Source organism: Apus apus, chromosome 3 (genome assembly GCF_020740795.1).
Source record: "Apus apus isolate bApuApu2 chromosome 3, bApuApu2.pri.cur, whole genome shotgun sequence".
NCBI lineage: Eukaryota > Metazoa > Chordata > Aves > Apodiformes > Apodidae > Apus > Apus apus.
In genome coordinates, this window is record NC_067284.1 from 71,146,328 (window position 1) to 71,173,408 (window position 27,081).

The window sequence follows — 27,081 nt, forward strand, 5'->3', positions numbered from 1 at the left end:
CTGTTCAATCTCTGCTGCTGGAATATTGAAACCTTCACTTTCCACAGCTGTTGATTAGTTTTCTGTAAGCAAAACATTTTCAAAAGATACATTTATCGTGTCACAAAGCATTATACATGCACTTCTTAGCATAATTTTTTTATTATTGTAATATATAATACAGATATTTAAATTACCATTTCATATTTTAAACACAAACAGTTTACAAACTAGATGTCTACACTACTAACATAGACTTTTAAATTTTGGCACATTTAGGGCCAAGAGCTAACATGGGTATGGAAATAATTAACTGAAAACTTGTAAAATCAAGCAAGCTCTTCAGCCCAGCTCGTGATTTCAGCAGGTATCCCCTCTCAGTCTTTATAAAAAATGCCACTTGTGTATGGGTGTGTTTATCCAGGACTCTTCCAAATCTTTCAGCTAGAATATTGTTTTCAACAGCACTGTATGTGAAGTTGATATTCAGGATACCAAGAACATCAGAGATACTGGGCAATATTTATTTGGACTACTTTAGCAATCTGAGGAGGAGCAGGGCGGTTGCAGGCTATGGGTAACTACAGCCTTTTTGTGCACGTTCTCAGTTTGAGCAGCACCCTGTTTGTTCCAGCCTTCACCTGTGCCAAGTAACCAATGATTGAAAAGTTAACCAGCTTCTATATCCTGATTTTCAAGTGTGTCTAGCACCTGGTCAGGTGCTCTGAGAAAGTGAGCTCCCTATAAAAGGAAATTATTTTATTTTAAATTGTATGCAACTCCCTTCCATTCCTCCTATCCCATGTTCCCTTTTCCCAATTCCTACTCATTAAACCATTTTTCAAGTAACAGGATTTATTTTCTATTGCTGTTTGGCTGACTTTTGCAACACAACCTAGCTTAAAAATATGTATTTTTTAAATAACCACCTGATATAAAATTACTCACATCTGTAGCCATTGGTCTTTCAAAAACCAATCTCTTGGGACAGCTTTACCCTTTCACAGGAACAGTGAAACAGAAGAAGCAGTATTAATAAAATTAGAGAGCAGCAACTGGTCAGCAAATAGTGCAATTTGTGCCTTCATTTTGCACATGAAGAAAAAAAGCTACAACAGTATTATTGCAAGTTTCATTTCAGTTTTTCAAACCAATAAAATTGGACTCCATTTATTCAAATAATACATTTGAAGCTTGAGCTCAATACAGGAGCAAAATGTCATACAGATCACAGGCCAGGTCCTGCATCTTCATATCTTGTGGAACCTCTGTCTCTAAATAAATCTGTTAAAATAATATTTCAGAGGTCTAGATATGATTTAAAAAGTTGGACATCTTGTCGTTCAGAGAAAGCACAAAATAGCTCTGTTCAGAAGAACATGATCAGTCCTTCAGTTGTTGTTTACTCCTGGAGAGGCTGATTTTGCAGTTTACTGGCCTGCCTTGCAAAACTTTTTTTTCAATCAAGGTAATTAACACTGCTACTTACTTTTTCTAGAATTAATCCAGGAGTAAAAAGCAAACCAACAGAAGAAACATATATAGATTTTATTATTATCATTATGACTATTACTATTTTAACCAAAATACCACAGATATCTCTCAGAAATAAAGTGCAATGTTTTAATAGCAGATGACCATCAACAGCAGTGCTATTTTGCTTGTGTCAAATGGGCACACCCTTGTTGAGAACAGGGACAACCATTTCACTGGATCTACCAGAAAACCTGATTTCATAAGCCTAGGAAGTTCCATGGCTTCAAGTAAATGGTTCTTCATTAGTATTTTAGTCAGACACAAAGACTCCAGGTTTAGGACGTCAGGTGTGGATAGCAAAGAGCCTTCCTCTGCTCCAGCTTTGTGACTAAAAAGAATTGGCATCAGAAAGAAAACAAAAGGCAGTCCATATATTCAGTGATGGGTTCCTGAGCCCAAAGGTAACTACCAAAGAGTTTTCTGAACAAAAATATTTCAGCTCATTTTCTATCTTTTTCAGCCAACTTTTTCTCTGTACCTGAGGAAAACAGCTGAACATTATTCAAGAGTCACCATTAAACCAGGAAACAATCATCTTAGAAACGCAACCTAAAAGACCTCAATTACTTTCCAATCAGATCTTCCAAAAGTTTTTTATAATGATGGGGTATGTTTTTATATAAAACTACAATGACAGATACAAAATAAATACTATCACAAAGACTCAAAATATACTTATTAGCATAACAATGCAGCATGACTAGACTACAGATCAGATCTGCTCCTGAAACAGCCCCAAATTTATCCTAGCAGAGAGACCAGATGAATCAATTTACACTCCTAGACCTCAATTCTAAAAATCCTTGGAACTGACCTGTAATTGTTACCTCCTTAGAACTATTACAGCAGTTGCAAAAAACCCCAAATTATAGCTTCTAGCCACAGTAAGTATTTCATAATCTCTACCACGTGTCATTTTGCTTTCTGGAGCAAACTTCTTAAATGTAAGGTCACCATAGTCATCAGGTAGTCACCGACTAATACAAGTATTTATCATCTGCTTAGTTTGCCAGGATTTAAATGGTCATCATTACACATCTGTCTCCCTGCATAAATCCTACTCTGTGCACGTGCATAAGGAAGTATTCACCATTAAAAGCACAGAAGGGAAAAAAAGATGCAGCCAGAGGTATGGTCCCTTAAGGAGAATATTGTACTTTTTCCCTCTGAATCCCATTCTACTTATGATCCTACAATTACAGATAGTGTAAGTACTTTATCAGTGATGTTACCTTTCACAGTTTACAGTACTTTCCAGGGACATCTAGTGCACTTCACTGTGCAGAGTGTTCTAGCAATTCTCAGCAGCACCCCCGCTGCCTCCCTCACTACGACCTGCTTCAGAAGATTCCCAGAAGACACACACAGCTGGCTTGACCTTTCCTCCTGTCCTCAACATGCCTTATCTAATATAACCAAAGACATGTCATCACCTTACAGTGTCTCTGAATACAAAGTCCTACACCGTGTTTGAATTTAATACCACAAACTGCTGCCACTGCTGTACACCTCTCCACTCAGGCTGCACATACTGCTTTTACCATAGGCTGTTACACAGACTCCATGCATAATCTTTTGAAAATCAATTTCATTTGTAGAAAATAATCTTGTACTGCAACAGGAGCAGCTCTGCTTTAATGGGATTTTTAAATTTTTTTTTCTGCTTTTGATTGTATCACATCTTTATCATACTCTCTTCTTCTTCTGCCTGGATGGGTCTTGCCTATGTGCTTTTTCTGCTTTCCACTGCTTAAGCACCACTTGGATAAATGCCATCTCCCATTTAAATTCTAACATTCAGCTCAAAAGACTCCTCTTTCATATCAGGCTTAGAAACCCAGTTCTGTTCAGTGAGCTGCACATCTAGTTACCAGAATGCAGTTATCAAGAAGACTATCAAAGCAGAAGAAATCCTGGAGCTGATCCCAGAAAAAAAAAATTCATTAACCTTCCTTCCACTTGTCCCCAGTACAAGGAACATAAACATATTTTGGCTAACATGATTAGCAGTTATTCATTAGTAACCCAGACAATGCTGTGAGAACTCCTGGACCATTCCCAAGCACAGTGGACTATCACAAGATCTGACCGGGAGATTTTTTCTGACTAAAAGACACATAAGGCAATTTGAAAATCATGGATGGCAGTAAGTACTTTTAAAATGGTTTTTCCAATTGCTGTTTTTTCCTACCCAGAGCAACACAAGGCCCTGAGATGGATCCAATTGTGGGAAACCCTTAACTTTTCGCACCACAGCAGTTGATGTCATGTATCTAGAATGAAGATGTTTAATGTTCTGTATGCAGCTGAAACCCTCCACAGCTCTACCAGCCAACCTCCATTTACAGGCTGGCTAGTGGAGGAGCTCAAAACAGCAGTTTCAGCACACACCTTTCTACAGACAAGTTCTGACTTTAAGCTTTTTGCAATCCCTCATCAAATCTCTAAATAGAAAAGAAATTAAAATCCCAGAATAGAGAAAAAAAAGCACAAGTCTGACTTAAGAAAAAGAACTCTATCACCCATGATCCTTCCACAGCCTCCAGTTAATGCATCCTCAAACCAGTTTGTATGCAGGCAGTTCCTTAGTTTATGTTCAGGTAATTATCACTTACTCCCCCAAACCAGGCAGCTGCCAGAACTGGTTTTAAGAGCCACAACTAAAGGAGCTGTCTGGGGCCTCAGAGGTCTATTAGCCTAACCTAAACATCAGGGTAAGTCATCCAGTACATGAAAAAAGTTGAACCCTACACATTAAACTTGGTTCAGGATCAGAGTAACTTGACACTTTTTTTATTCACCACAGTCCTCCCTTTTGCCTCACAGAAGGCTACACCAGCGCAGAAGTAGAGCAAGAAGTGGTGAATCTATCCCCAAGTTTGGCAAGAGGATGAACACATTAGTCATATGAAGAGGAGAGTTCTGAACAGCTTGTTAGCATCTCTTTTTAAATGCTTCACCAGGAGAGTGACAGAGGAACTTAGAACTTGTATACTCCACACAGCAATGGTGCACAGGTTCTAACCCCCTGTTATCTTCCATCTCCAATCCCACAGCACAGACTTAGCACTTTGTAAGTAAACAGGTCTGGGGAGAGGAGGGTTAACTTGACATGCTGATGAAATAAAGCTTTAGGAAACCTATTTCACACATATACTCAAAAACATGTGGAAGAAAAGCTCCTTTTGATATGGCCAAAGTTTACATTTAGTTTAACAAACAGTTTGAAAACACACTGTCAAATGCCAGCAAGCAGTTGAGGCAACAATTAGAATAACATATCTTTCTTTACTGTTCCTGATGCAATATGTGGGATCTGCTTGTATGTGCTCTTGTCATGCAGCTGAACACCACAAATGACAATGGTAAGTTTAGCATTTTAGGTTTGTCTAGCATTTACTCTTAGCTGTTTCTCTAGCAACTGGAGCAGATTAAATCTGAGTCACTTGTTATGAAATACTCCATGAATTGGTTGTAAAGGACACTTGGGGGTACAAGTTTTGGGATCATGCCATTCACCCATGATTTCCTGATAGCACCTGTGGTGCTGATGATGAATGCCAGACTATTGTGCTGCATTAACATCACACAGACTGCATTATCTCTTATCTCTCACTCAAGTGATTTAGTAGATCTTCTTAGGGCACATGTATGAAAACTTCTGCATAGCTTTAGGTTCACCCAGGAAGATTTTTAGAGGATAGGAACCAGAAACATAAATCTGAGTAGGAATTCTTCTCTCATCTGCTTCAAATGTTAATATAGTTACTCTGATCTTTCCTACCTCTGCTAAAGCTTATTTACACCATGTCCCCCCAAAAAAAAAACCCCACATAGATAAACCTCCATGCTCACACCTTCTTGATAGAGATACCTACTCTAGATTAATGAAGTTTATTTTGAATTTACCTTCTATATTCATGAGGAGATAACAAAATAGAGGCATAAGAAACAAGCAGCTTTGCTTTTCTTCATGCCAAGCAGACAGCATGGCTCGCAAAGAAAAGTTCTACTTAGTCAAATTATGAAGTCTAGAAAGGAATTAAAAATCACCTTGAAAATGTTTTAGCTCTTTAATCTAATTAAAACTTTTTTTTTTCTTCCTCCACCCCAGCAGCACATTTTAACTTCTTTGTTTACTCACATTAATGCTCTCTAGTCAATAAGCAAAATAAAAGTTGCTGAAAGGCTCTTACATGCATTTAGTCCAATACAGTAAGATAGGGCTGAGATACTATAGGCCACTAAAACACAGGTCAATTTTAAGCAGTGAAAAAGACTTCTGCAAGAACCTCAACCCAATCTGCTGCTCTGTAGAACAGTGCCACCCCCTTCCCAAGATGTCCTTCAGAAGGGGGAGTCAGCTTCTATAAATCAGCTGGTGGATCAAAAAATAGGACTTTTGTAATTTTCACTTCTTTTTTATTTTTTTCTTTTTTTCTTTCTTCTGAAGAGAACAAGTAGAATCTATCAGAAAGGAAACAACTACCATGTGAAAAAAAGAGAGCTCTGAATTCCCTGGTACAGGAGTATCACTATTGTTTATTTCTTAAGTTTGTGAACTGGTAACAAAAGGAACAGGATTAACATACCTTAATTTTTGGCCAGTAGATTAAATCAGCAAGATGTTAAAAACCGACTACATAATTTACAGCCCCAACTCTAGTCTGGGAATTACTGAAGAAGTAAAAGAAATAATGATGACAACATTGGACTGATTTTCAAAGATGCTTGCAGTGCACCCAGTGATGGTGGTGCTCACAGAGGGCCACTGCCCCAGCTTGTGCCAAACAGCACTCTGCTGCAGCCACCCAGCTTCCAGTCCATGAGTAGAGCTGACTCATTTCTATACAACACTGCTATTTCACAAGAAATGCAGCAGAAGATTCCTGAAGGCCTAACTTACATTCAAGAAGAATAGTCAGGCTGCTAAATTGTCCAGGCTCTTTCAAAATATTTCCTCAATTTTGCAAATCTAATTCCTCATCTAAGCTTGATTCAGCTCTGTTTTAAAAATCAGCTAAATTTGTGCTAACAACGCTGCAAATGCTTTTCAATACATTCAGGGTTAATTTGTTAATTTACCAATGTGAAGGTTAAGCTGATTAAAGGTATTTTTGGCTACAATTTTACAGAATTGTACTGGCTTAACTAAAACAGTAAAAAATTGTTTGTTGGAACTTCTCTAATACTGACAAGCTCATAACTTTACTTAAAATAATGCTTCTCTAGATAAAAAAAAGCCATAGAGGAAAATGATACCAGTGAATACAATTTCTGTTCTAGCACTGAGTTACCTGAATTTTTTAGGATATTCAGTGAAGTGATCATCAGTACAGAAACAAACTCCTGCTTCCCTGACTTAAATGATCTTTCTTGTAAGGAGTAACTCTCTTGGATAAGAAAGGCTTCTGTGAATAGGTCTAGACTTTACACAGCCATGGGTCACTAATTTAATTAGATTTCAAAGCAGCTATTCTACATTTACATTGAATACAATACTTCCTGTACCCTCCCTCATACTAACAGGAATAAAACAATCCCTCAGAAGTTTACACCTCAATGCTTGAGGAAACAACAACAAAGCATACATACAATACCTTGTGTTACAGATGGAGTTTATATTGTTCAAGTTATGAGGAAAACCTTAACTACCTGCTAAGCTGGTATTTTTAGCAGGGAAAACAAAAGGTTTTCTCCTTCCTAGTGAAACAGGATTCTGTTTGCCTCCTGTGCTCAGAAAATGACTGCTGTCAGCCAGTATCAGTACCTTCCCCTCCTGCCCATGAGCTTTTACACGTATTTCAAAATTAAATAAAGCTTTTATATATAAATGAAATAATTTTTTAAAATTAATTTTACTGGCAACAGTGGAAGTCCTTGCCTTCTATAAAAAATAGTAGGTTTTGCAGGGCTTCTCTTGGAGATCTGAATGCGAGGATAAAGTAAAGCAAGGATAGGGGCTGTGTATCAGTGTTTGGTCTTCCAAGCCTTTCTCATTTCAAAAGAAATTGGGGGCTGCAGTTTTCACAGGGTTCTTGTATTGCATTTGTTACCCTGCTTTTCAGATTCTGCAAGGTTACTGCTCTCATAATTTGAGTGGATCCAAAGCTGCATGGATGATTTACTTGAGGAAACGTTTTTTTTCCCTCACTAAAAGCCATGAGGGAGTAACAAGAAACCAAGTTCATACTCTCTTCCAGAAGCTCATGTAACATTTCAAAGAATTAAGGCAAGATAGGGGCTGTTACTGGACGTGAAACCATATTAATAGATGGGATCATCTGCCTCCAGTTTTACCATCTATAAATGACCTGGAAAATACCTATTATTTGACACTGTCATGGTGCTACACATCTATACTATTATTCAACAACATGTATATATAGGAAAAATGTTCTATAACAACTGTATGAACAATCTATGCTAATAACGTTTTTGTTATTAACAACAGTCCAACTTCATGAGTCTTACTCTGCTGAAGTAGAATATAAATTCAGTCTCACTCTCGCTGTCACACAAAACAATACACTCTCTCATACTCTATTCTTTCACAGGAAAACCAGATGCCAGCTTGTCTCATGCATGTAGGGCAGGGGCAGTTGTCAGTCAGGCTATAATCAGGAATTCCTTTGGATCTCACATATAAATAAAACACTTAAGGTGTTCATTATTCCCTAAGCTGACAATACAGTTCTTCTGCAGGCAGCTACAGCTACTACCTTACATGCTGTGTGTACAGAGAGAGAATTTTGTGAAGAGTGGATATAAAGATGCTAGTGCCAAAATTTCTGGCAAGTCCAATGCTTGATTTTGTGAGCAGCATTCCCCCGCTGTACAATGAATTAATGGCAGGAAAACATCAAACACACTTTAACCTACTCCTATAGTGCAGTATTTCTGGAAGTATAATGGCTACTAGGACATAAACATTTTGATGCACAAATTAGGCTGAAATTATAATAGTCTCTTTACTCTCTCAAGTTACTTAGTGGTAAGGGCAATAAAGTAAAACTGAAACAACTACAAAATGCAATAAAATTATCTCTTGAGCCATCTTCTTTTCTGATCTCATGGTAAAACTGCTGGACCAGAATACTTGTCTTCATATAATGGAAATTAAAAGTCAGTCAGTGTGAGATATCCAGCAATTTGTTACCAAATAAAAGGTTTAAAGAGAGCCGTTTCATGGCTTCTAGTGAATTTCAGTGCATCAGCTTAGACATTTTAAGAATCATTGCTGTGATGAAAAAGCAGACTTTCATGGTATGAAAATTGAGAAAACATCAGTAGATATTTGAATGTAATTTAAAAATTGCTGGGACAGAGAGCACTGGTGATCCATGAAATGTCTAAAGCCCAGAGCCATGCTCTCATGTGCACACAAAAAGACAGGGGTAAACGGAAGTAATAGCTTAATCTGGTTGTAAACAAAAGGCACAGGGGCAACACTCCTTGCCCTGCTCTCTCAAAAGCTAGAAAGCAAACCACAAAAAGTGAAAGGAGTTTAGTGGGGGATAAAGAGATCATAGGAAGGAAAAACAATAAAGTATCATGGAGGTGGAAACAGATCGTATTCTGTCTTTCAAAAGCAGGAGTTCTTTGCCAGTCACAGATGAAAGTCACTGATTTGATCAAAAGTAGTTTAAGTGAAAAGAATAGGAAGACACAACTAAGTATAACTAAGAGGTTAGCATAAATTTAGGGCCAGGGTCCCTATCCTTATTAGGAACACAGCAAATAAAAAACAATTATGGTGTTATTTCCTCCATTATGGCCACTTCTGCTTTACAAAGTGGTAAGTTGTAAAAGCAAGTGCTGATGTAACCATAGTATTAATTAATAGGACAGATCCCTTATCCAGTTACAGAGCAATATCCCTTGGAACACGAATACACGAATATGAGGAAGAAGGCAGAAGATACAAGAAGCCGTAAGAGAAAATCCAGTCTTGTAGTATTTCCAAAGAAACAGCATCTTGAGACATCTGAGGATGCCACCCAAAGGCCAACACAGAGGTCCAGAGGCACACAGGCAGAGCCTCCTGATACTCAAGAGAGCTGTAGCTGGGACTAGATAAATTGCCAGAGCTGTGACAAGAGTGCTAGAACCAGAGCTGTGGGATTTAACAGGAACATGAAAGCTTTCCATAACACATCCCTCCTTTTGCCTTGTCCTACCCATAGCACTGTACCTGAATACTGCCAGCTCAAACCCACACCTGCCTCATAAGCACATTCCTGGCTACTTCTACCTACAGTGGTGGCAAACCTATATGTTTTACTGTCTTTACTTTTTTTTTTTCACACCACAGTGCTGCTTTATCTTCAGTCTAGCAGAAGTTCATATGGAGATGGCCAACTAATTTGAACTGACTGTAGAGAAGTCAGTACAGGTGTTACTGAGTAGCACAGACCAGTGGGGACCACCAGAGAGAGATGAGCTTGGGTAGCAAATTCTGATTTATTCACAACACATGGAAGAATGTGTCAGCAAAGGCTCTCAAAGTGAAACACATTAATTAGTTAAGCCTACTCAAATTTTGTGGCTATTTTAAAATTAATAGGGTTGAGTAAACTAGGGCATGCAGACAAAAAAGGCCCACAGCCCTGAAAGCATATTGTGTGTATGCTGAGAATTATCTTTGTTGATCTGGATCTAAATGGATTTCAAGGTCTAATAACGAATCAATGAATTGAATACTGTTTCCCAGATTCCTATCTCTCTGTGATCAGGCTATTATAATGACCTGGGATTCAAAGAGAGTCTTGCACTGCATTATATTATACCAAAGCTGGTATTAAAGAACTTTCAAAATATGAAATCATGTGACAGTTGACTCATCACAGTAAGAACCACAAAGCTGAATACTGCTGTTCTCTTTTTTACATATCCATGTAAACACATGCAAATTATACCAAGAAGAGTAAAAGCAAAATAATAAAGCATGGTGGGTGTCAAATGTCATAACTTGCTGTAATCTTTCATGGTATGTGTATGTAAGAGATGCATGGATCAGTTTACAGTTAGCAAGAAGTTTGTGATGAGAAGAGATCACAAGAATCCAGTAATATTTAAAAGTTAACATACCTGTTCCTTTACTGCTCTTTTTTTCAGACTGTGCCACTTGTATAACCTCAGCAGCAGCATCCCTTACTACCACATCTTCATTCTGCAGCAGGAGAACCACACATTTCCACATAGCAAGAGTATCGGACAGTCCTGTATTTGTTGATGGAGAAAAATTAGAATTCTATTTCTAACATGCATTCAAAGACTTTACAGAGCTCTGATTCCACACCTATACAGAACAAATGCAGTGAAACATTGAAACACGGGCAGGAAAAATGCACTGGCAAGCCACTGGGAAGACAACCAGTAATACGATCAAAATGTTTTCAGCATGTGTGAACTTTATCTAGGTGGTTGACTCAGCTTCGTTTAAACAGTGGGCAGCAGATAAGAGAGGGGATCTCTCTTAATTCAGGTACAACTTTAAGTCATGGGTGCTCTGAATTTTCTATGATTTCTAGAAGTGCAGAATTCCTGTTTGGCAACAGGCAAAAGTTTTGCTGCTGGATACTGACCAGTACAGTGCTGTTGCAATCTGCCTGGAGCTGGGGCTGTCAAACCAAGTTTTGTTCAGATAATGCCAGTAGTGCTGGCCAAAAATGCCATTCCCTGCAGGAAATGGCAAATGATCCAACCTCCCAGGGATCTACTTCTCCTACACACACTTCACCCCACCACTCACCAACATTCCCTGCTACCCTTTTACCCACTACCAACAGAGAGCAAGCCAGGTTTAATCCATGGGATAATTACCTGCACACAGTTAAGACTAATCAGAGAAAACTGCCAAGAGGGAGGTGTTAATCCAGTAAAACCCAAATAGATAAGACTCAACATACCACCCCAGCAGCAATTCACATCTCACAAGCCATCCTCCACTTGCAAACCCTTGTGCCACTTAGTGTTGTCACACTAAGGATGACTAGAGGAAGACACAAGACTGTACTCATAGGTTTGCTGGGGTACTTTTCAGCTGACTTTCAGCTCTGGCTGCACACCCTCCACACTGGAGGGTCTTGAGGCAGCCAGCTCTCAGCTACTACTGTCTGGTGATCACAGAGAACTACAGAGTTGGTGCTTCATTGCTGCGCTGGTTTTCTTCAAGCATGTTATCAACAGCTCTATCAGAGATTTGGCTAGCCAGACAATTAATTGTATTTCACTGCTTGGCCAAAATTAATTGCTGGAGGCTCTACTACACAGGCAGAAGCATCATTCCTGTATTTCATGTAACTTACTTATGTGGAAATAGCATGGAGTATAAATATTCCAAAGAGAAGTTGCTTTTTTTCTAGCATGACACAATAATGTTATACTGGCACAGCTAGCACAGAATTATTTCCTTCTAGATACAGTGGTCAGCTTTCCCACCTAGGCAAGTTTCTACTCTATCTCTAGTACAGGTGGAATTCTGCAAATGGATTTTCCAGAAAGACTTTCTCTGAACCCTCAAGCAACATAACAGAGAGATGATGGGGGTCATCCAGAATGTACTGACTGGCAGTCACCCTCCTCCTCTTATGAATGTACTTAATAGAAGCTTATAGGAATGACTACAACTCAGTTTCATACAACCACAATTTTAGCTTCTATTTTTAAGTGTATGTGGTCAAGAAAACTGATGCAGAACAAGGCACAAAAGTCAAAACAGTTTAAATGTACATGACCCCTTTAACTCTTAGGGAATGGTTTCTTTCACTACAACTAACACCAGATCGTGACCTTAATTTGCTAAACTTCTCACTGCAGTACTTAAAGAGTTTCACAGTTGTGAAGAACACCAGATTGACAATTCTACATAGTACAGAGTGTCAGCCCTGTATCTTTCCTCTGTTGGCCCAATTTTCTGAGCAAAGAGCTAGTGAGATGGCTTGCCCACTAAGCCTTTATGGCTTTCTTTTCTGGGCTGTCTTGGGGCTATTTGAGGATTTTTTTTTGTTTTTCTTTGTCTTGTTGAAATTTTATGCAGAACACAAACTGCTGCTATTTTTTATTTCAGACATTCACATCTGCCTGATCGGAAAGCTTGGAAGCCAGCAACTGTTCTGACAAGATCAAAGAGATCTTGTTCTCCATCAGCAACGGACAAGATCCAAAAAGATGAGAAACACAGCTTTTGGGAGTTTTTCACTCCAAGAGTTCCACTGTCTTCATTTTATATAAAATGGTAATGCCTGTCCCACTAAGAGCTTTAACTAGACAGCAGAGGTCAAGATTTCCAGAGTTGATACTATGAACATTTAAGAGCACAATGTTTACCTCATATAACAAATTTAGCTCTGTTAAATGTTATCAGTACCTCTTAAACGATGTATCTCAAAATAAATAGCTGACTTTTTAAAACCACCACTATCTTCAGTTTAAGAAATATAATATTCTTTTTGTCTAACACAAATTTGTATGCAGTCCATATACAGGGACTTAAGTTGCTCAAAGTAAAATCAAATAAATAACTACATTGGAATACATTATCACAGAAATTAAAAGTATTTAAAGCTGCTTGCCCTCTTCAGGATGCAAAATAATTTCTTTATCATCTATCACTACCTGTTTTGCATATTTCCTGACCCTTTAGTCACAAAATCCCCTTATTCTGTGTTCACAGAATACAGGGGGAAAAAAAAGCTAAAAGAAAAAAACAATGTCTTCTGAACATCAGATCAGAGAGTTTTACTTAGCTTTGCCTCTCAGTCAGTTATGTATTGTTGAATAAAGCTGTGTATGGATTTTTTTGTTCATTTGTTTTCTAAAGAGACAATCTAATGTTAACTTTAATAAAATATCATTGTATCTGGGAGGTATAGTGTGATCACATTACCAATCATTCTCATAGTAGAATGTGTCCCTCATTTCTAGACTGAAGCCTTTAATTTCAACATCCAGCCAGCACAGCTTTGTTACACTCATAGTGTTGAACTAGAAGTATGTCCATATCACCAGCAGAGTATTTCAGAAAGATTCAAGGCAGACAGAAATTGCAAGCCAGTAAATCTGTTCAGCAATGTACAGTGGCCTGGAAACATAACAGCATCTCATGTTGTTGAAGTAACTTTCCTTCTGCAGAGTTATCTCAAGAGGCTCTGCACATGCACTTTTTGTACCACAATTTAAATAAGTCTGTTCAGTAATTAAATCCTATTAAAAACTTGAAAAAACTAACTGTTGGATGCACTTACTATTGGATGTACTTACGTGTTTTGACTGCATGTACATATACGTATACGATACGTTTTAAGTCATGTATTTAATGGGTTAATCTAAAAAGATCCAGAATATTAATGTTCAAACTACTCACCAAGAATCAGCTTGTCATTGATCAGAAGAAATGATGTTACACTTTTAAGAACTTCAGCAGCTGCCAACAGCATCTCTGTCTGTTCCTCATCCCCACAAAAATAAACTATCAGCTGAACCCATTTTTTCAGGACTACTTCTGAAATCTGAAGGCACAGAACATGTGAGAAACATGCTGAACAACCCATTGTTGCCACTTACCTTCACATTAAACAACGCACTGCTGAAGGGATACTACTCATCAGTAAATGTGGGCTTTCTTTCAAGGTGGTGAACTCCATGTGTCTATTCAAAAGTTGGGTTACTGTGTCACAGATAGTTAACATGGGAGATTTTCTGTTAGTCAGAGCAGTATTCATAGTCAATTCTCTTGCTCTGTCCCTTCACTTCAGACTCACAAATGAACACAGAAGTCAAGCATACCTTTGTGTCCTCAGTTCTTCTAAATATGCAAGCCAAAGATAAATGTACTGGACTATAACAAAGAAACGCAATTCTCAGAAATATCCTGCATGTAGACACGTACACGTATCTGGAAAAACAACTAAGAGCATATGAACTGTAGCATCAGTCTTAGGCTTTGGTAATGCTACAATGCTTGGTGATTACAAAGGGGTGAATGCAGCTCCATCTGTCTTCTCTGCAGATACTGGGGATGGAATTTTTGTAAATAAAACTGCTGAGGTACTTCGGGTTCTGATAGCATGTGCATTCAAAACACCGAAAGAATCTCTTTCTTGATTGATACACTGCCAAGCTTGCTGTCCTAAAACATAAAGAACTAGAAAAAATAATGGGAAAGAGAAATTTCCTGGTTCAAATAAAACCCACTTGCCATCTTTCAGAAAATATTTAGTCCTCAGACATATGCTAGGAAACCTACAACTATGTAAGAATGGGAAAAGCTTTGACTCTTTCCAATGAGTAGTGATGGCTACCAGGTTTTTTTGTGGAAAGAACTAATGTACATTTTATCCTTAACTCATACAGGGCTTCCAAGACTTGTAAATTCCGACCTCCACTGGGACAGCTGAGGCATAACTGTGAAAGAGAATGTCCTGACTTCCGTAAGTGACCATGAAAGAGCTCAGACCCCCTGCACATGCCACACTTGGGAAGCTGGCGGGTCAGTCAAGGTGCAGGAACCTCAGGCAGAGGTTTAATAACAGAACATGCAAACTGCAGGAGGTGGCATCCAGGCAGAGCCACAAGCAAGTGTGCACTATGGCAATTAGAAGGAAGCTCCAGTGGGGAGGCAGGGTTGGGAACCCAAACAGATTAGGACCTCATGCACAGGAGGATAGAAAAGAAGCACCAGCTCAACCTAGAGACACTTGAGGTACACGTAACTAATTTTTTCTCCTTACTTTCCTACTTTTTGAATTAAAGGAAGTAAAAAACAGAACAACCAAATACTTCAAAAAAGAGAGTCAATGGAAACATGAGTTGAGTTAAAGGGCAGAGAACTGCAAGAGGACTCGTTGAGGGATAGATGGAACCTTGGTCATACTCTGCCTCATTCTGTGTGGCCATGAACTAGCACTGCACAAAGAGCCAGAGCCAGAGCATGTCCTACAGATTCTGTAACAGGTTAAAAAGTAATCTCCCAAGATGTTACAACTGCTCAAATTTTGAACAGACACATGGACTATCTAGGAAAACAGAACTTGACTTTTACTTTATGGAAAAGAAACAATCCCCTCTACAGAAGCAAATACTGAATCTGAGCCCAAAGAAAGAAGTCAAATGGAAAACTGATGTACTTAATCTTTTAAAAATCAGAAAGCACTCTCTGTACAGAGGTCTTATATCTCCCATTAATTAAATGCTTGGTAGAGAAATGTGTTTTACCATTAATCCAGTTAAGATGGCTACATCATTAATTCCTCTTTGTACATTAATACAAAACTTCAGAGCAATAATATGTTCCACATCTGTTTGTGTAACCACATTTATATGGTTATTTTAATGTTTATAACTTGAGAATCTTGCATTCTGCCTTTTTTAAACAAAAAGACAGAATCACAATTCATGTTCCCAGTTACTGTGTGTAAATCTGTAGGCTCCTTTTTTTAATATAACGAGACAAGATTATTAACATACAATATGAATCAATTCTGCTGCATTCCATAAAAAATAACAGCTACATAAAGAAAATCTTCCTTTCAAAACAGATCATGACAAACTTGTCTATTTCGAAATCTCCATTAGGTATTTTTTTTACCTTTGAAAACAAAAAAATCCAATTATCTATCACTAAAAGCTGCCTCAGCACTGCTCTACACACACATATGTGACATCACACACTGCTGATTTAAAATCAAAAGAAATCTGAGCCCGTAATTTGTGCTAGTATAAAACTAAATTAAACAGTTTATAAACAGGAACAGAGAACACAGAGTCTTGACTTTTACAACGGTTATTATATTTACTTTAGTATTTTAAAACAACGTTTAAGAGGAAATTCAATGAGAAACTCCATGCAGACAACAAGCTGGTGTGCTCAGACTGATTTCAGGCTGAGACTTGGCAAGGTCATCCTGCGCACAAGAGAGGAAAGGAACTGCACCCAAGCATCGCTTTAGCTTCTTGCCTCCCCATCAGATCTGCTCTCCCTCTGGCTCCCCAGCAATTACAAACCACAACAAAGTTGCACTTTAGTAAATGGACTGGATTCAGTACCTGTGTTCATCACCATAGGCATTTTTCTTTCCACATTATAGTGACTATTTTGGATACTCTCAGAAGTTGAAATTAGTCCACCAGAGAAATTTGCTTACACATTTAACTTGAAATTACTTTGAGAGGGATATATTAAAGATGATATGCATGGCCATTTCATTTCAATACATGGCATTGCATTCAGAGAGTAAGACATAATGCCAAAAATAGTGCAATAACCCAAGAAAACACACACTTGGGGCTTCTGTCTGAGAGAAGCCACATTACTTCTCTCACCAAAACCTCCAGAATTACAACACTTCGTTTCCCTTACCTGCTGATGGTTCTGCAAAAGATGGATAACCAACTTGGAGGCAAATTTGAGAGCTATGCTTTGAACTTCAGTGCTGAGAAAACAAGGTAAAGAACACATTAAAAAAGGTGATATTTCTGCCATCATTTCAGCTGGAGAAAAAAAAGTTCTTATTCATTCCTGATTATCACCAGTGGGTGTTCTGCAAGCTGAGCACTCAGAATTTTTACATTACAGACCTTGACGTTAGTTAAGTTTTCAGTTGATATGCAAATGAAGTATGTTCTTACTTTCACCCCTCTTGTGTTTATTTTCTATCTGCATACTTCCCATAGAAAAATGCATTTCAATATGGAAGCCAAGTCAAACAAGCCAGATGTTATTTTAAATTATAAACAAAAGCATTTCTTCAAGCTGGTGTTAAGCTCCAGTGATATCTCTCCTATAGCTGCCAGAAATGTTCCTAGTGTGGAATATGCCAGCTGCCAGCTCCTGAGCTCCCATGCTGCCCAGCTGGCACCGTGGCTCTCGAAGGGCTGGTCTCACCATAAGGAATGGCAACACCTAAGCAGTAAGGTCTGTTATTTCACTATTTCCCTCTAACAGTGGGGAAATAACAATAACAATTCCCAATAACAGTGTTATTTTACCCCAAATATCTTATTTCATTCCAGAAAGAAACACTCCACAACATCATTTAAACTTAAAAAATTTAGTGCAGATCAGCAGCAAATATGCACAGCCATAAAATGCTGTTTCTACACTTGATACCTTAAATATCATAGAATCATAAGGTTGGAAGGGTCCATAAAGATCATCAAGTTCCAACCCCCCTGCCATGAGCACTGGTAACACTGAGATGCAATGTTTATAAGTCTTAAAAAAAAAAAGACTATTAGAAGCAGGATGGTCTTGGTCTTGCCACTAGAGTCTGGACACTTTCACCCTGTTTGTCCACTCTGTTGTGAAGAGATGGACACATTCTTCTAATTCAGTAGGCACTACGAACTGGCTCCAAATTTTCAGCGCCTTCTGCTGATTCTACAGTCCAATTAAGTAGTGATAACCCTAAGGATTAGGGTTAACTATTCCTGCCAATCCAACAAGTGAAATCAGATCTGTCACTCTTTCTATAGACTGTCTGCTGATAAACCAGGATAGGGAGGATGGCAGATGCAGTGAATGAGGGTATGTTTGGATCACCAGTTCTACACATTTCTATGCTGTTTCCCAACTGCCATTCAGGAAGAGATGTACTCACTGACTGACTGAATCATCTGGCAGCTGGAGTAACTTCCTATTTCAGAAAGTGTATTATGGGACATTTACAGGGTGCTTGCCAGTATGACTTGTGGGCCTTTTTAATAATTCAGATCTGTGTCTAACTTCTCTGAAAAATTCTAATCAAAAGCTCTCTTTATTCAAAGAAGACACGCTCATTTTTCTGAAACATGGATTTTTAAATAAACTAATAAATAATAGTTAAAAAAAACAAACCCTAAAACCAATAAATCAACACTTCAACATTTAAACTTTTAAAAATATAAGTACTTTAACATGCATGACAGACCATACCTTTTGGAGATATCTACAATGTTTAAACTCCAAGTTAAGAGCTCATTTGGATTCATTTTTATAGAGTGTTCAGTCTTTGGAAGCACATTTCTGAAATTCATATTGTAAAGAACCTCCAGCACCTGCACACACATTCACAAACAAAGAATTTACAAAAAATCTCAACATGGATGTGCACATTTGAGATCAATAAAATACTAACTTAAACCCCACTCCACACAAAGGTTCCCTCCTGACAATGCTAAAAATGGCAAGAGGAAGTTCCCGCTTTTACATAAGAACATCTGTTGCAGAATTATAGCACATCACCTATGCAATGTAAAAAAACCCAAAACAACAAACCACTTGTGTAGTACTTAAAAAACATAATGCACATTTGAAATACATTTTTTTAAAATTAAGAATGTAATTTACTGAAAACATATCTAAAGTAAATAAAATAGCACCTTCCTACCTTGCAAAAGCACTGGAGATTGTTTTCCTTCAGAGCCATTGTAAGGAAAGTGCCTTCCAAATCCATGATTAAAGTTACTACACCTCCTCCTTCTTCTGAAATCTGCTTGCAATTTATTTGCTTCAACCAGAGCAGTACTGCTTCCAATGCAAGCAGACGTACTTCATGAAACTCACAGTGAAGGAGATGAACTATTGACAGTGATGGCATGGCTCTTTTCTTCTCAACACGAGAACTGCTGCTCTGGATGTCAGGAGCTGCAGTCACTGACAGCACTGATATCACAAGTTTGGTGATGCTTTGAAGATACTGTATCAGTCCTGGTACTGCAGATGAGTAGGGAATACTGGACTTCAATTCAGAATCTGAAATGACTCTGTTCATCTCTTCCCAAAATCCAAAGAATTGCATTCCTGAAACGAAAATAACATCAAGTTAGGTGACAAACAGATAATGTTGCCACCTGCTCCAGACCATGAAGTGATTCTGAAGTTGAAAACCATCAGGTTGAAAACCATCAGGTATGCAAAAGGTATCTCAAGGTAAATTCAGGTTTGAAATGAAAAAATAGTCCTCCTTAATTTCAAACTGATCCTGAATTATAAAACAGCTTTCCTATGTATTACTTGTATTCATACTTCAACAGAAGGAAATAAAGATACTAACTTTTCTGAAAACTAAATTCCTCAACTCATGGGATGAAAGCTTCAAACAACTTAAAAATGCTACCATACTTTAAGATTGCCTGTCATCTTTGCCAATTATAGTCTGATAAGTATTTCCTTAGAGCCACTAACACAGACTTGCAAATTGTATATGCTTTGCACTACCATTGTAGAAAGTGATTAACACAAATATATGTTAAATATATTTGAAAAAATGTAGGTAGCTTGGGAAATTCAAAAAGCACCAAACACAATTATGTAATCATATTATACTTGACAGAATAGCTCTAAAAATCAGAGATCAGACTGGAGAAAGTGCTGCCTGTCAGCAAGCCAGCTGCAATTGAAAGCAGAAGAAACAAGGACAGGGCCATTCCGGTAATACTGAAAATCCCACATTTTGCATAGCTCTAGTCAGATACGATTACTATTAAGATGTTCCTGCTACACAAATAGACTTGTGTCCATTAAATAGTCCTGTGTGTATCAATCAAATAATTTACTGATTAAAAAATCCAATATGCTTTTCCTGTGCCTACTGACTTTGAACAGGTAACACAGCTAAGAAAAAAGGAGCTGCAGTGTAATCTCTCTCACTTATCAGCACAGAACTGTGGCATTTCAGCCACTTACAGTGGTGCAACTTGCCCACATGGCACAGCCCAGCTCGAGAACCTTCTGTAGTGCATGGCCACCTCCTGGAGCCAATTAAGAGGTCCCTGGTATCTTCAATGCAGGGACTAGCAAAGCTGGCAATGTGGATGGATATAAAATGGAAGAGAGAAACTCCAAACAATAGTCCTCTCTCCCACACACAGACTGAAATCCTGACATGCTTTGAGTTCAACCTTTTTGTCCATCACCATCAGGAATAAATAATTTCATAATATCAAATCCAAGATTTTTGCCCAGTTGAGATTTTTCTATAGCTAGTACTGAAAGAAATTAATACGCTACATCCCACAGAGTTCAAATACAAGCCTGAAATAACGAAAAATCATTAAGAAAAACTCAAAGAATGACGCTGCAAACTGGTGCTGAGGGATGTTATGAGTTTGAAGTTTTTTTAAATATCAAAATGGATTAAAGGTAAATACAAAGATTAAAGCAAACTTACTTAATTTCTTCAGTATCTCCAAGAAGACAATTCACCGCAATACAACTTTGCTATTTATAATAAGCATGCACTGAGTACTATTAAAAGCCTGAACAAGCATTACCATTGAATTGATGGATTTGACATGAAACTGCAACACAAATATGGATTCATTTTTTTGCCCATGAAGAGATTGCCCTAATCCTTCTATTTACAGTTACATATCCTGCCCTTTCATATTCAAATTCTTTCAAAGTCATCTTATTGGCCATTTACATAGAAACTTGACATGGTTGTACACTGTTTAGAGTATAAAGCAGAAGCATTTCCTGAGTAATTCTGGACAAGCTTCAAAGAAATCTGGTATTTGAAAAAGATTTTCAGACATATTACCTAACCATTAGTTCTGTCATTCATCTTTTCACCACAGTTTCTTTTCTGAACGAGCTTGATGTAGTCAAAGAAACTGCCATATCACTGCAAACCCATGTCACAGCATCATCCTCTAGAGTACACAGGTGGCTTCCATCTCATAACGTGCAAACTTGTGTCTTTTATTCACTACATTTTCAAAACCTCCTCCAAACAGACTGGCATTACATACTGGTATCATAGCATAAACTAGCATTAATGCTTATGTCACACAAGTATTCAACTGCTGGAATTTCTGAATTGTCTGGTTGCCTTGAAGGTGAATTAGGCCTTTGTCCCAATTATTACAGAGCCTGGCTCCACAGACGCCAGCTTAACAATAGAATTAATACCAGGCAGTTTAAAGAAGAAGGTTCAAATTTAAGCACCTCAGTTCAAGTCAAGAAACAGCTTCAGCTTGGACCTTGCACCCTCTCAGCTTCCCACATGCTTCTCTCCTCAGCTACATTCAAGCAATCCATGAGCTCACTGGCTCTGTTGTTCAAGCCAAGTATATATTTTTAAGCATATTGCAAGAGAAGTGCTCTTTATTTCCTATCAAGGTAGCTTTACATTGAGGTATAGCTAACATACATGCAAACAGCAATATGAAAACCAACACAATGGAAGGGTCAAAGCTCTAGGGCAAAGCAAGAGAGAGCAGCATTAAGGGGACAAAAAGAGACAGAGATTAACTTTAGGGGAAGAGGGGGACAGTGTCTTTCATTTCTTGGTGCCAACATTGCCAACTTTGCTAGAGCCTGCAACCAGGAGCTGGCCACACACTGAGCTTCAGTCTGGTTCACTTAAATTTTGCAAGGCCAGAATAACTTCACTTGTTGTCTTAATCTTTGAAGGGGAAAATTATTTTCATACAAAAAACATGGCGGTGCTACTTATTCCTAGAACTACTAGTTTGCAGACTGTGATACACAAGCCTTCTGCCAGAGCTCTTTTTTTTTTCTTTGCTACATATCTGATACTTTTTCTGGTTTGGAAACCTTCTGGATTACTTCTGTTTTTCCAATGTAATTGTGGAAGACTGGACACTGTGGCTCATCTATTTTACAGAATGTCTCAGCAGTAAGGCTGTCAGAAAAATAAGACTGTCTGCATATTTGCTTAGCCTCAGCACGCCATCGAGCAAATCCTGCATTCATCTAGTGCTCTGCATGCTCTCCAACACTCTTTTTTTCACACAAATATGTACAGAAAGAAAGCCCCTGTTGTATTACAAAGCAGTGAAAATATTCCTGCTTTCAACTTCATCACTAAGAAATCTTTCCTGACTTTCATGTAAATGTTTTTTCTTCTGCTTAACTTTAAGTAAACTCTTTCCTTTGGCTTACATAAAAATATTTTACTAAACCAAAAAAACACAGTTTCCCAAAGTAAATGTCTGTCTCTGTTGTTAAGATACAGGAAAGACATATTTTTATTTACAAACAACAATCACCGTACAGTTGCTGCAAGAAGGAAGAAGTACATTTTGCCTGACCAAACAAGGATTTTAGCAAAGAACAGTCATGCCTAAGATGCTGACAAATGCAAAAGATCCAAGGATTAATTTCACCACTCCCCAACCCCACCCCCACCCTTAAGAACTGGTTCATTTGTGGGAAAAGAGCAACTCTGGCTGTCTTCTAGGAAGGGACACATCTTGCACAACTTGGTTCTCGTCAACACAGTGCATGAACATCCCACAGTCCTCCTCAGTCCCTTTATGGGATACATGGAGATATCCATACAATATCTGTCATAACATCTAGGTTTGAGTATGCTTTTTTAAAATCCCGTTTGTGATCAGCTGATGTTTGCAGTCAGTTATATGAATTTAAATGGTTTTTCTGAAAATAAAGAGGAAGAGGAGCAGAATGGAATTATTTGACCTCGTGAATCTCCAGATAGAAGCCTCCTCGAAGTTTAGCCTGCTTCAAAACTTGTGGCCTGCCTGACTGGCTGTGAAACTTCAAGGATTACTTGTCCACTTTCTTCTGCTCTTCTAGCTGTAGGAAGCAGGCACTGCTCCCAGAATAAGCAGATACATACAGTAAGGACCTAAAACCTTCCTTGTGCAGGGATTAAGAAACTGTCAGCTGATGGACAGTTCAGCTGATCTTTCATTTCTAAGATTCTACCATATGTTCAATAGTGACAGAAGTAATTTCAATTCCTTCTCTATTTAAAAGCTTAAGTTGATTTATTGCCTTGCAAGCTGATGAACAGGACGATTTTGAATTTCTGTTGGATCAGGTAATTTTACAGTGGCTGTCTAAGCTACTGAAAATTGGACACCTCTCTATGGTAGCACAGGTATACCGTACGAGGGACTTTTTTTTCTGCATCTGTGATTGTGATACATGTTAGTATTTACATACTTCAAGATAAATAGAGAGAGCACCTCAAGCATTCATGTCATCTTCCATCTTCCTACTACAGGCTTCAGAAAACAAGAAAAAAGCAGGCAAAAAGGGGGGAAATTATTACAGACATCAGAAAATTTACCGACACTCTGCAAAGTCAGACAAAAATTACAAGAAGCAATTAAATGCTGCTGTGTTTGCAGTACTGTGTTATGGGAAGGGGGTCCAAATGTCAAAAATCTGGACATTCATCATCAATCGCAAAGAAGTGCTAGAAGTTGCAATTATTTATGGACTTAAAAATGGTTAAAATCCTTTGCATTCACGAACTACCATCTATCCAAAGGTACCTGAAGAGATCATATGAATAAAGAGAAGGCTGAAAGGTAATCAGTGCCAAGAAGAGATTTTCCTAGACAAATACTAAGAAAAGTATTTTCTTTCATATTTTCCCTTTTTATTAAAAGTGGATTAGACTAAGTGACTGGTAAAGAGCAAAAACCCAAAGATAACACAGATAAGTATATTTTAATAATAATGTGGAACTAAGATAACTGTTCACGATCAGGAAAAGAGCATATTCTAAGGAGGATGTTTTATTTTAAAGACATCTGCAACATCTTTCACATCTGAGACTAAGCATCAGTTCTCACAGTACAGTTCTAAACTGCAAACACAAGCAATTAGCAGAATCCATGCAAGCATCCCATTGCATTTTGTGTAGTATAGGGGAAAGAGCCACAAAGATGATGAAGAGAGTAGAACATCTCCCTTATGAGGAAAGGCTGAGGGAGCTGGGTCTCTTGAGCTTGGAGGAGACTGAGGGGTGACCTCATCAATGTTTACAAATATGTAATGGGTGAGTGTCAGGACGATGGAGCCAGGCTTTTTTCACTGATGACCAGTGATAGGACAAGGGGCAACGGGTGCAAACTGGAACATAGGAGGTTCCACGTAAACATCAGAAAAAACTTCTTTACTGTGAGAGTGACAGAGCACTGGGACAGGCTGCCCAGAGAGGTTGTGGAGTTCCCTTCACTGGAGACATTCAAAACCCACCTGGACACGTTCCTGTGTGATGTGCTCTGGGTGACCCTGCCAGATCTTTCAAGATCCCTTCCAACCCCTAGGATTCTGTGATTCTGTGATTCTGTGAAAGTTTTCAAAGGAAAAGAGGTAAAAAAAGCATTTGGTTTGGACACTGAGACTGCTGTTTTTCTTAGAGCTTCTCTCTGGCACAGTACCAGGTTTTCGGCTTTTTTTGCATTCATAGAAAGTCCTCAAAGCCCACGGAGACTGTGCTAGTCAGTCAGTGGTACATGCTGGAATCTAAAGAGAACCTGAAACAAGACTTCAGACAGACGAGCAGTCTCTGTCTTCACATGGGGATAGAATCTTAACATTAACAAACATCCTCAACTTCACTCCCCCAGAGTCTCCGATTTCCTAGAACACCTTTTCACATTCCCTGTTCAATATCATGCTCTACCCTCCACAACCCTCCTCCTTTCACTATGTCCCCACAATCTTTCTGAGAACACTTCTACTTTCTTCATCCCACATCCGTGCCACGAGTCATGCCTCTGACATTTTTTTGACCACCTACCACCATTGCACACCTCCATCTCACCCCCACCTCTTTTCTCCTGACATTTATTCCTGTCAGCCTCAGTCCATTTGCTTTGTCTTTCTGTCCCACACTCACTTTTGCACTATCTTTGGGCCACTTTAGCAAAGTTTGTAATTTCTGACATAACAAACAAAAATTGCTTTCCATTTGTTCATATATAATTTCTTAAGTTTAAACCAATTAAACTAAATAACCAAAACATGCATTTACAAGCTGTCAGTGTTTTTGTTCAAATAACTGGCCAGACTTCTTAGGGATCTCAGTAAAAGTTTAATTATGGCTAAAATAACCAATCTAGTTATTACTGTCAAATTTTTACCATTTAATCAATATCAGTTTTTAAGTTAGCCTGCAGGAAAACTTTTTATTTACCACTTAGCTTCTTTTAAAAATAATTTAAAAAAAAAAAGACTAATAAGTCCAATATAGAAAAAAGTGGGCATAGTCTTCAAATGTTATTTAAATGTCCTACAAATCATACAATTCAGGCAAAAAATTCAAGAGAGTCCTAGTTAAAAAAAATAATTGTGCTTTAATTGCAAAGCATCTAGAAGTTTGATAATGCATATTATTTCAACCAATACATTTTACAAGTTCTAATTAAAAATTCTCTTAATAACTAAGAGGATGGTATATGCAACACATTATTTAAAAACACAGTATTCTGTCATATTTGAGAGCATAAAAAAGGACAAAACCAGCAGACAGTTGTACATAATTGCCCACGTTTCTGATCTCAAACATAAATGTGCAACGCACAGTATTCTTTGCGATTGCTTCTGTTGTTCATAACAGAATTTAAGACTCTTAACTAAGCTACATCTACAAAAGGGTTAGATGTTTGGAAGACAGTAAGACAATGGAAGCCTGTTTTTGCAAAACTTGAGGAAATAATATATTAGTGAGAGCAGAACACCGGCTGCTCTGTTCTAATATCAAAACAATCTATCAATGAACAGGATTATTTATGTAAACACTGAGTAACTTTTACCACTGATAACAACAGTGGAGTTTGGTTAATCCCAAAAACTTTTATAAACTCCTCCACCACAATTGTAGAAAGGAAAAAATGCATGGCTAGACTTTAAGTGGCAGCTTCTCCTAAATCTTAGATTCATCCTATTTGACATCCTGTTTAAATGTTTTCTCTCATCAAACTTGAATTTTGAAGACCCTATAGTCAATAATAGGCCAAAGCAGCCAGGTTACTGACAGCACATATACAGGATAAAAGAGCAACTAAGGAAGGATTATCTTTAGCAAATGTTTCTTTAAACTTTTCCCTGATGATGCAGGGTTCTGTGTTCTATTCCACTTACATTTATGGGCTTTACAGACTCAACACAACACTTAGCAAGTGCCACTTTATTTTAAATGCAACCCCGGTAAATTACACTTTTATTACTCAAGTATATTTTAGTGAGTCGCATTCATTTTTCTCTTCATGAATTGAGAAAATACTATCAGAAAATTGTTCTGAGACATAAGCAAGAATGAAAAGGTGGTCACTTTGTCTTGTGGCATTCTTCATCTGTTACAGAGAGACACAGCACTCCAAATCTGAGCCTTCACTGCAATACACTTCCCTGGCTCCTGTGTCACCAGCACCACAGGATCACAGTAATAGTCTCAGCTTATTATTTAGCTTCAGACACCAGTTTCCAGGAGATCTGAAAACGGGAACATCTATGACGGGTCCTGTCAAAAGTCCACATATTCAACAGAGGAATCCCATCCACTGAAATAGTGTATCACAGCACAGCCTGGCTGTAGCCTGTTATTCTGCCTCTTGTAAAACCCATCTCTGAGTGCAGAGAAAAGTGTGTAATCTCAGACACACACATGGATCTGTAGCACTACAGTTTGATAAACCTCTTCTAAATCCTGCTGATCAATACTTGTGCATTTGCAAATAACTATGAACACAGCTAAGGCTGGACATGTATTCACCTGGACTTGGAGCCATTTTTCCCCTCCAAAGATGCCTACAAGTGTTATTTGCTTCCTCCAGTTATGTTTGAATTGTGAAGTT

At 38.1% G+C, this 27,081-nt stretch overlaps 1 protein-coding gene across 4 annotated transcripts in view; it reads right to left on the reverse strand.

Moving 5' to 3' along the window:
* THADA (THADA armadillo repeat containing) overlaps positions 1 to 27,081 on the reverse strand; it is a 168,987-nt gene that overhangs the window by 17,207 nt on the left and 124,699 nt on the right. For 3 of the 4 annotated variants that reach the window (XM_051614144.1, XM_051614146.1, XM_051614143.1), the window contains 5 exons: positions 18,885 to 19,297; positions 18,431 to 18,552; positions 16,877 to 16,949; positions 13,883 to 14,027; positions 10,606 to 10,737 (listed from right to left, as the gene is read on the reverse strand). In XM_051614144.1, the coding sequence (XP_051470104.1) occupies positions 10,606 to 10,737; positions 13,883 to 14,027; positions 16,877 to 16,949; positions 18,431 to 18,552; positions 18,885 to 19,297 (885 nt within the window). Of the gene's footprint in view, positions 1 to 10,605; positions 10,738 to 13,882; positions 14,028 to 16,876; positions 16,950 to 18,430; positions 18,553 to 18,884; positions 19,298 to 27,081 lie in introns of those variants that run through there. The other variant, XM_051614147.1, reaches the window with a different exon arrangement.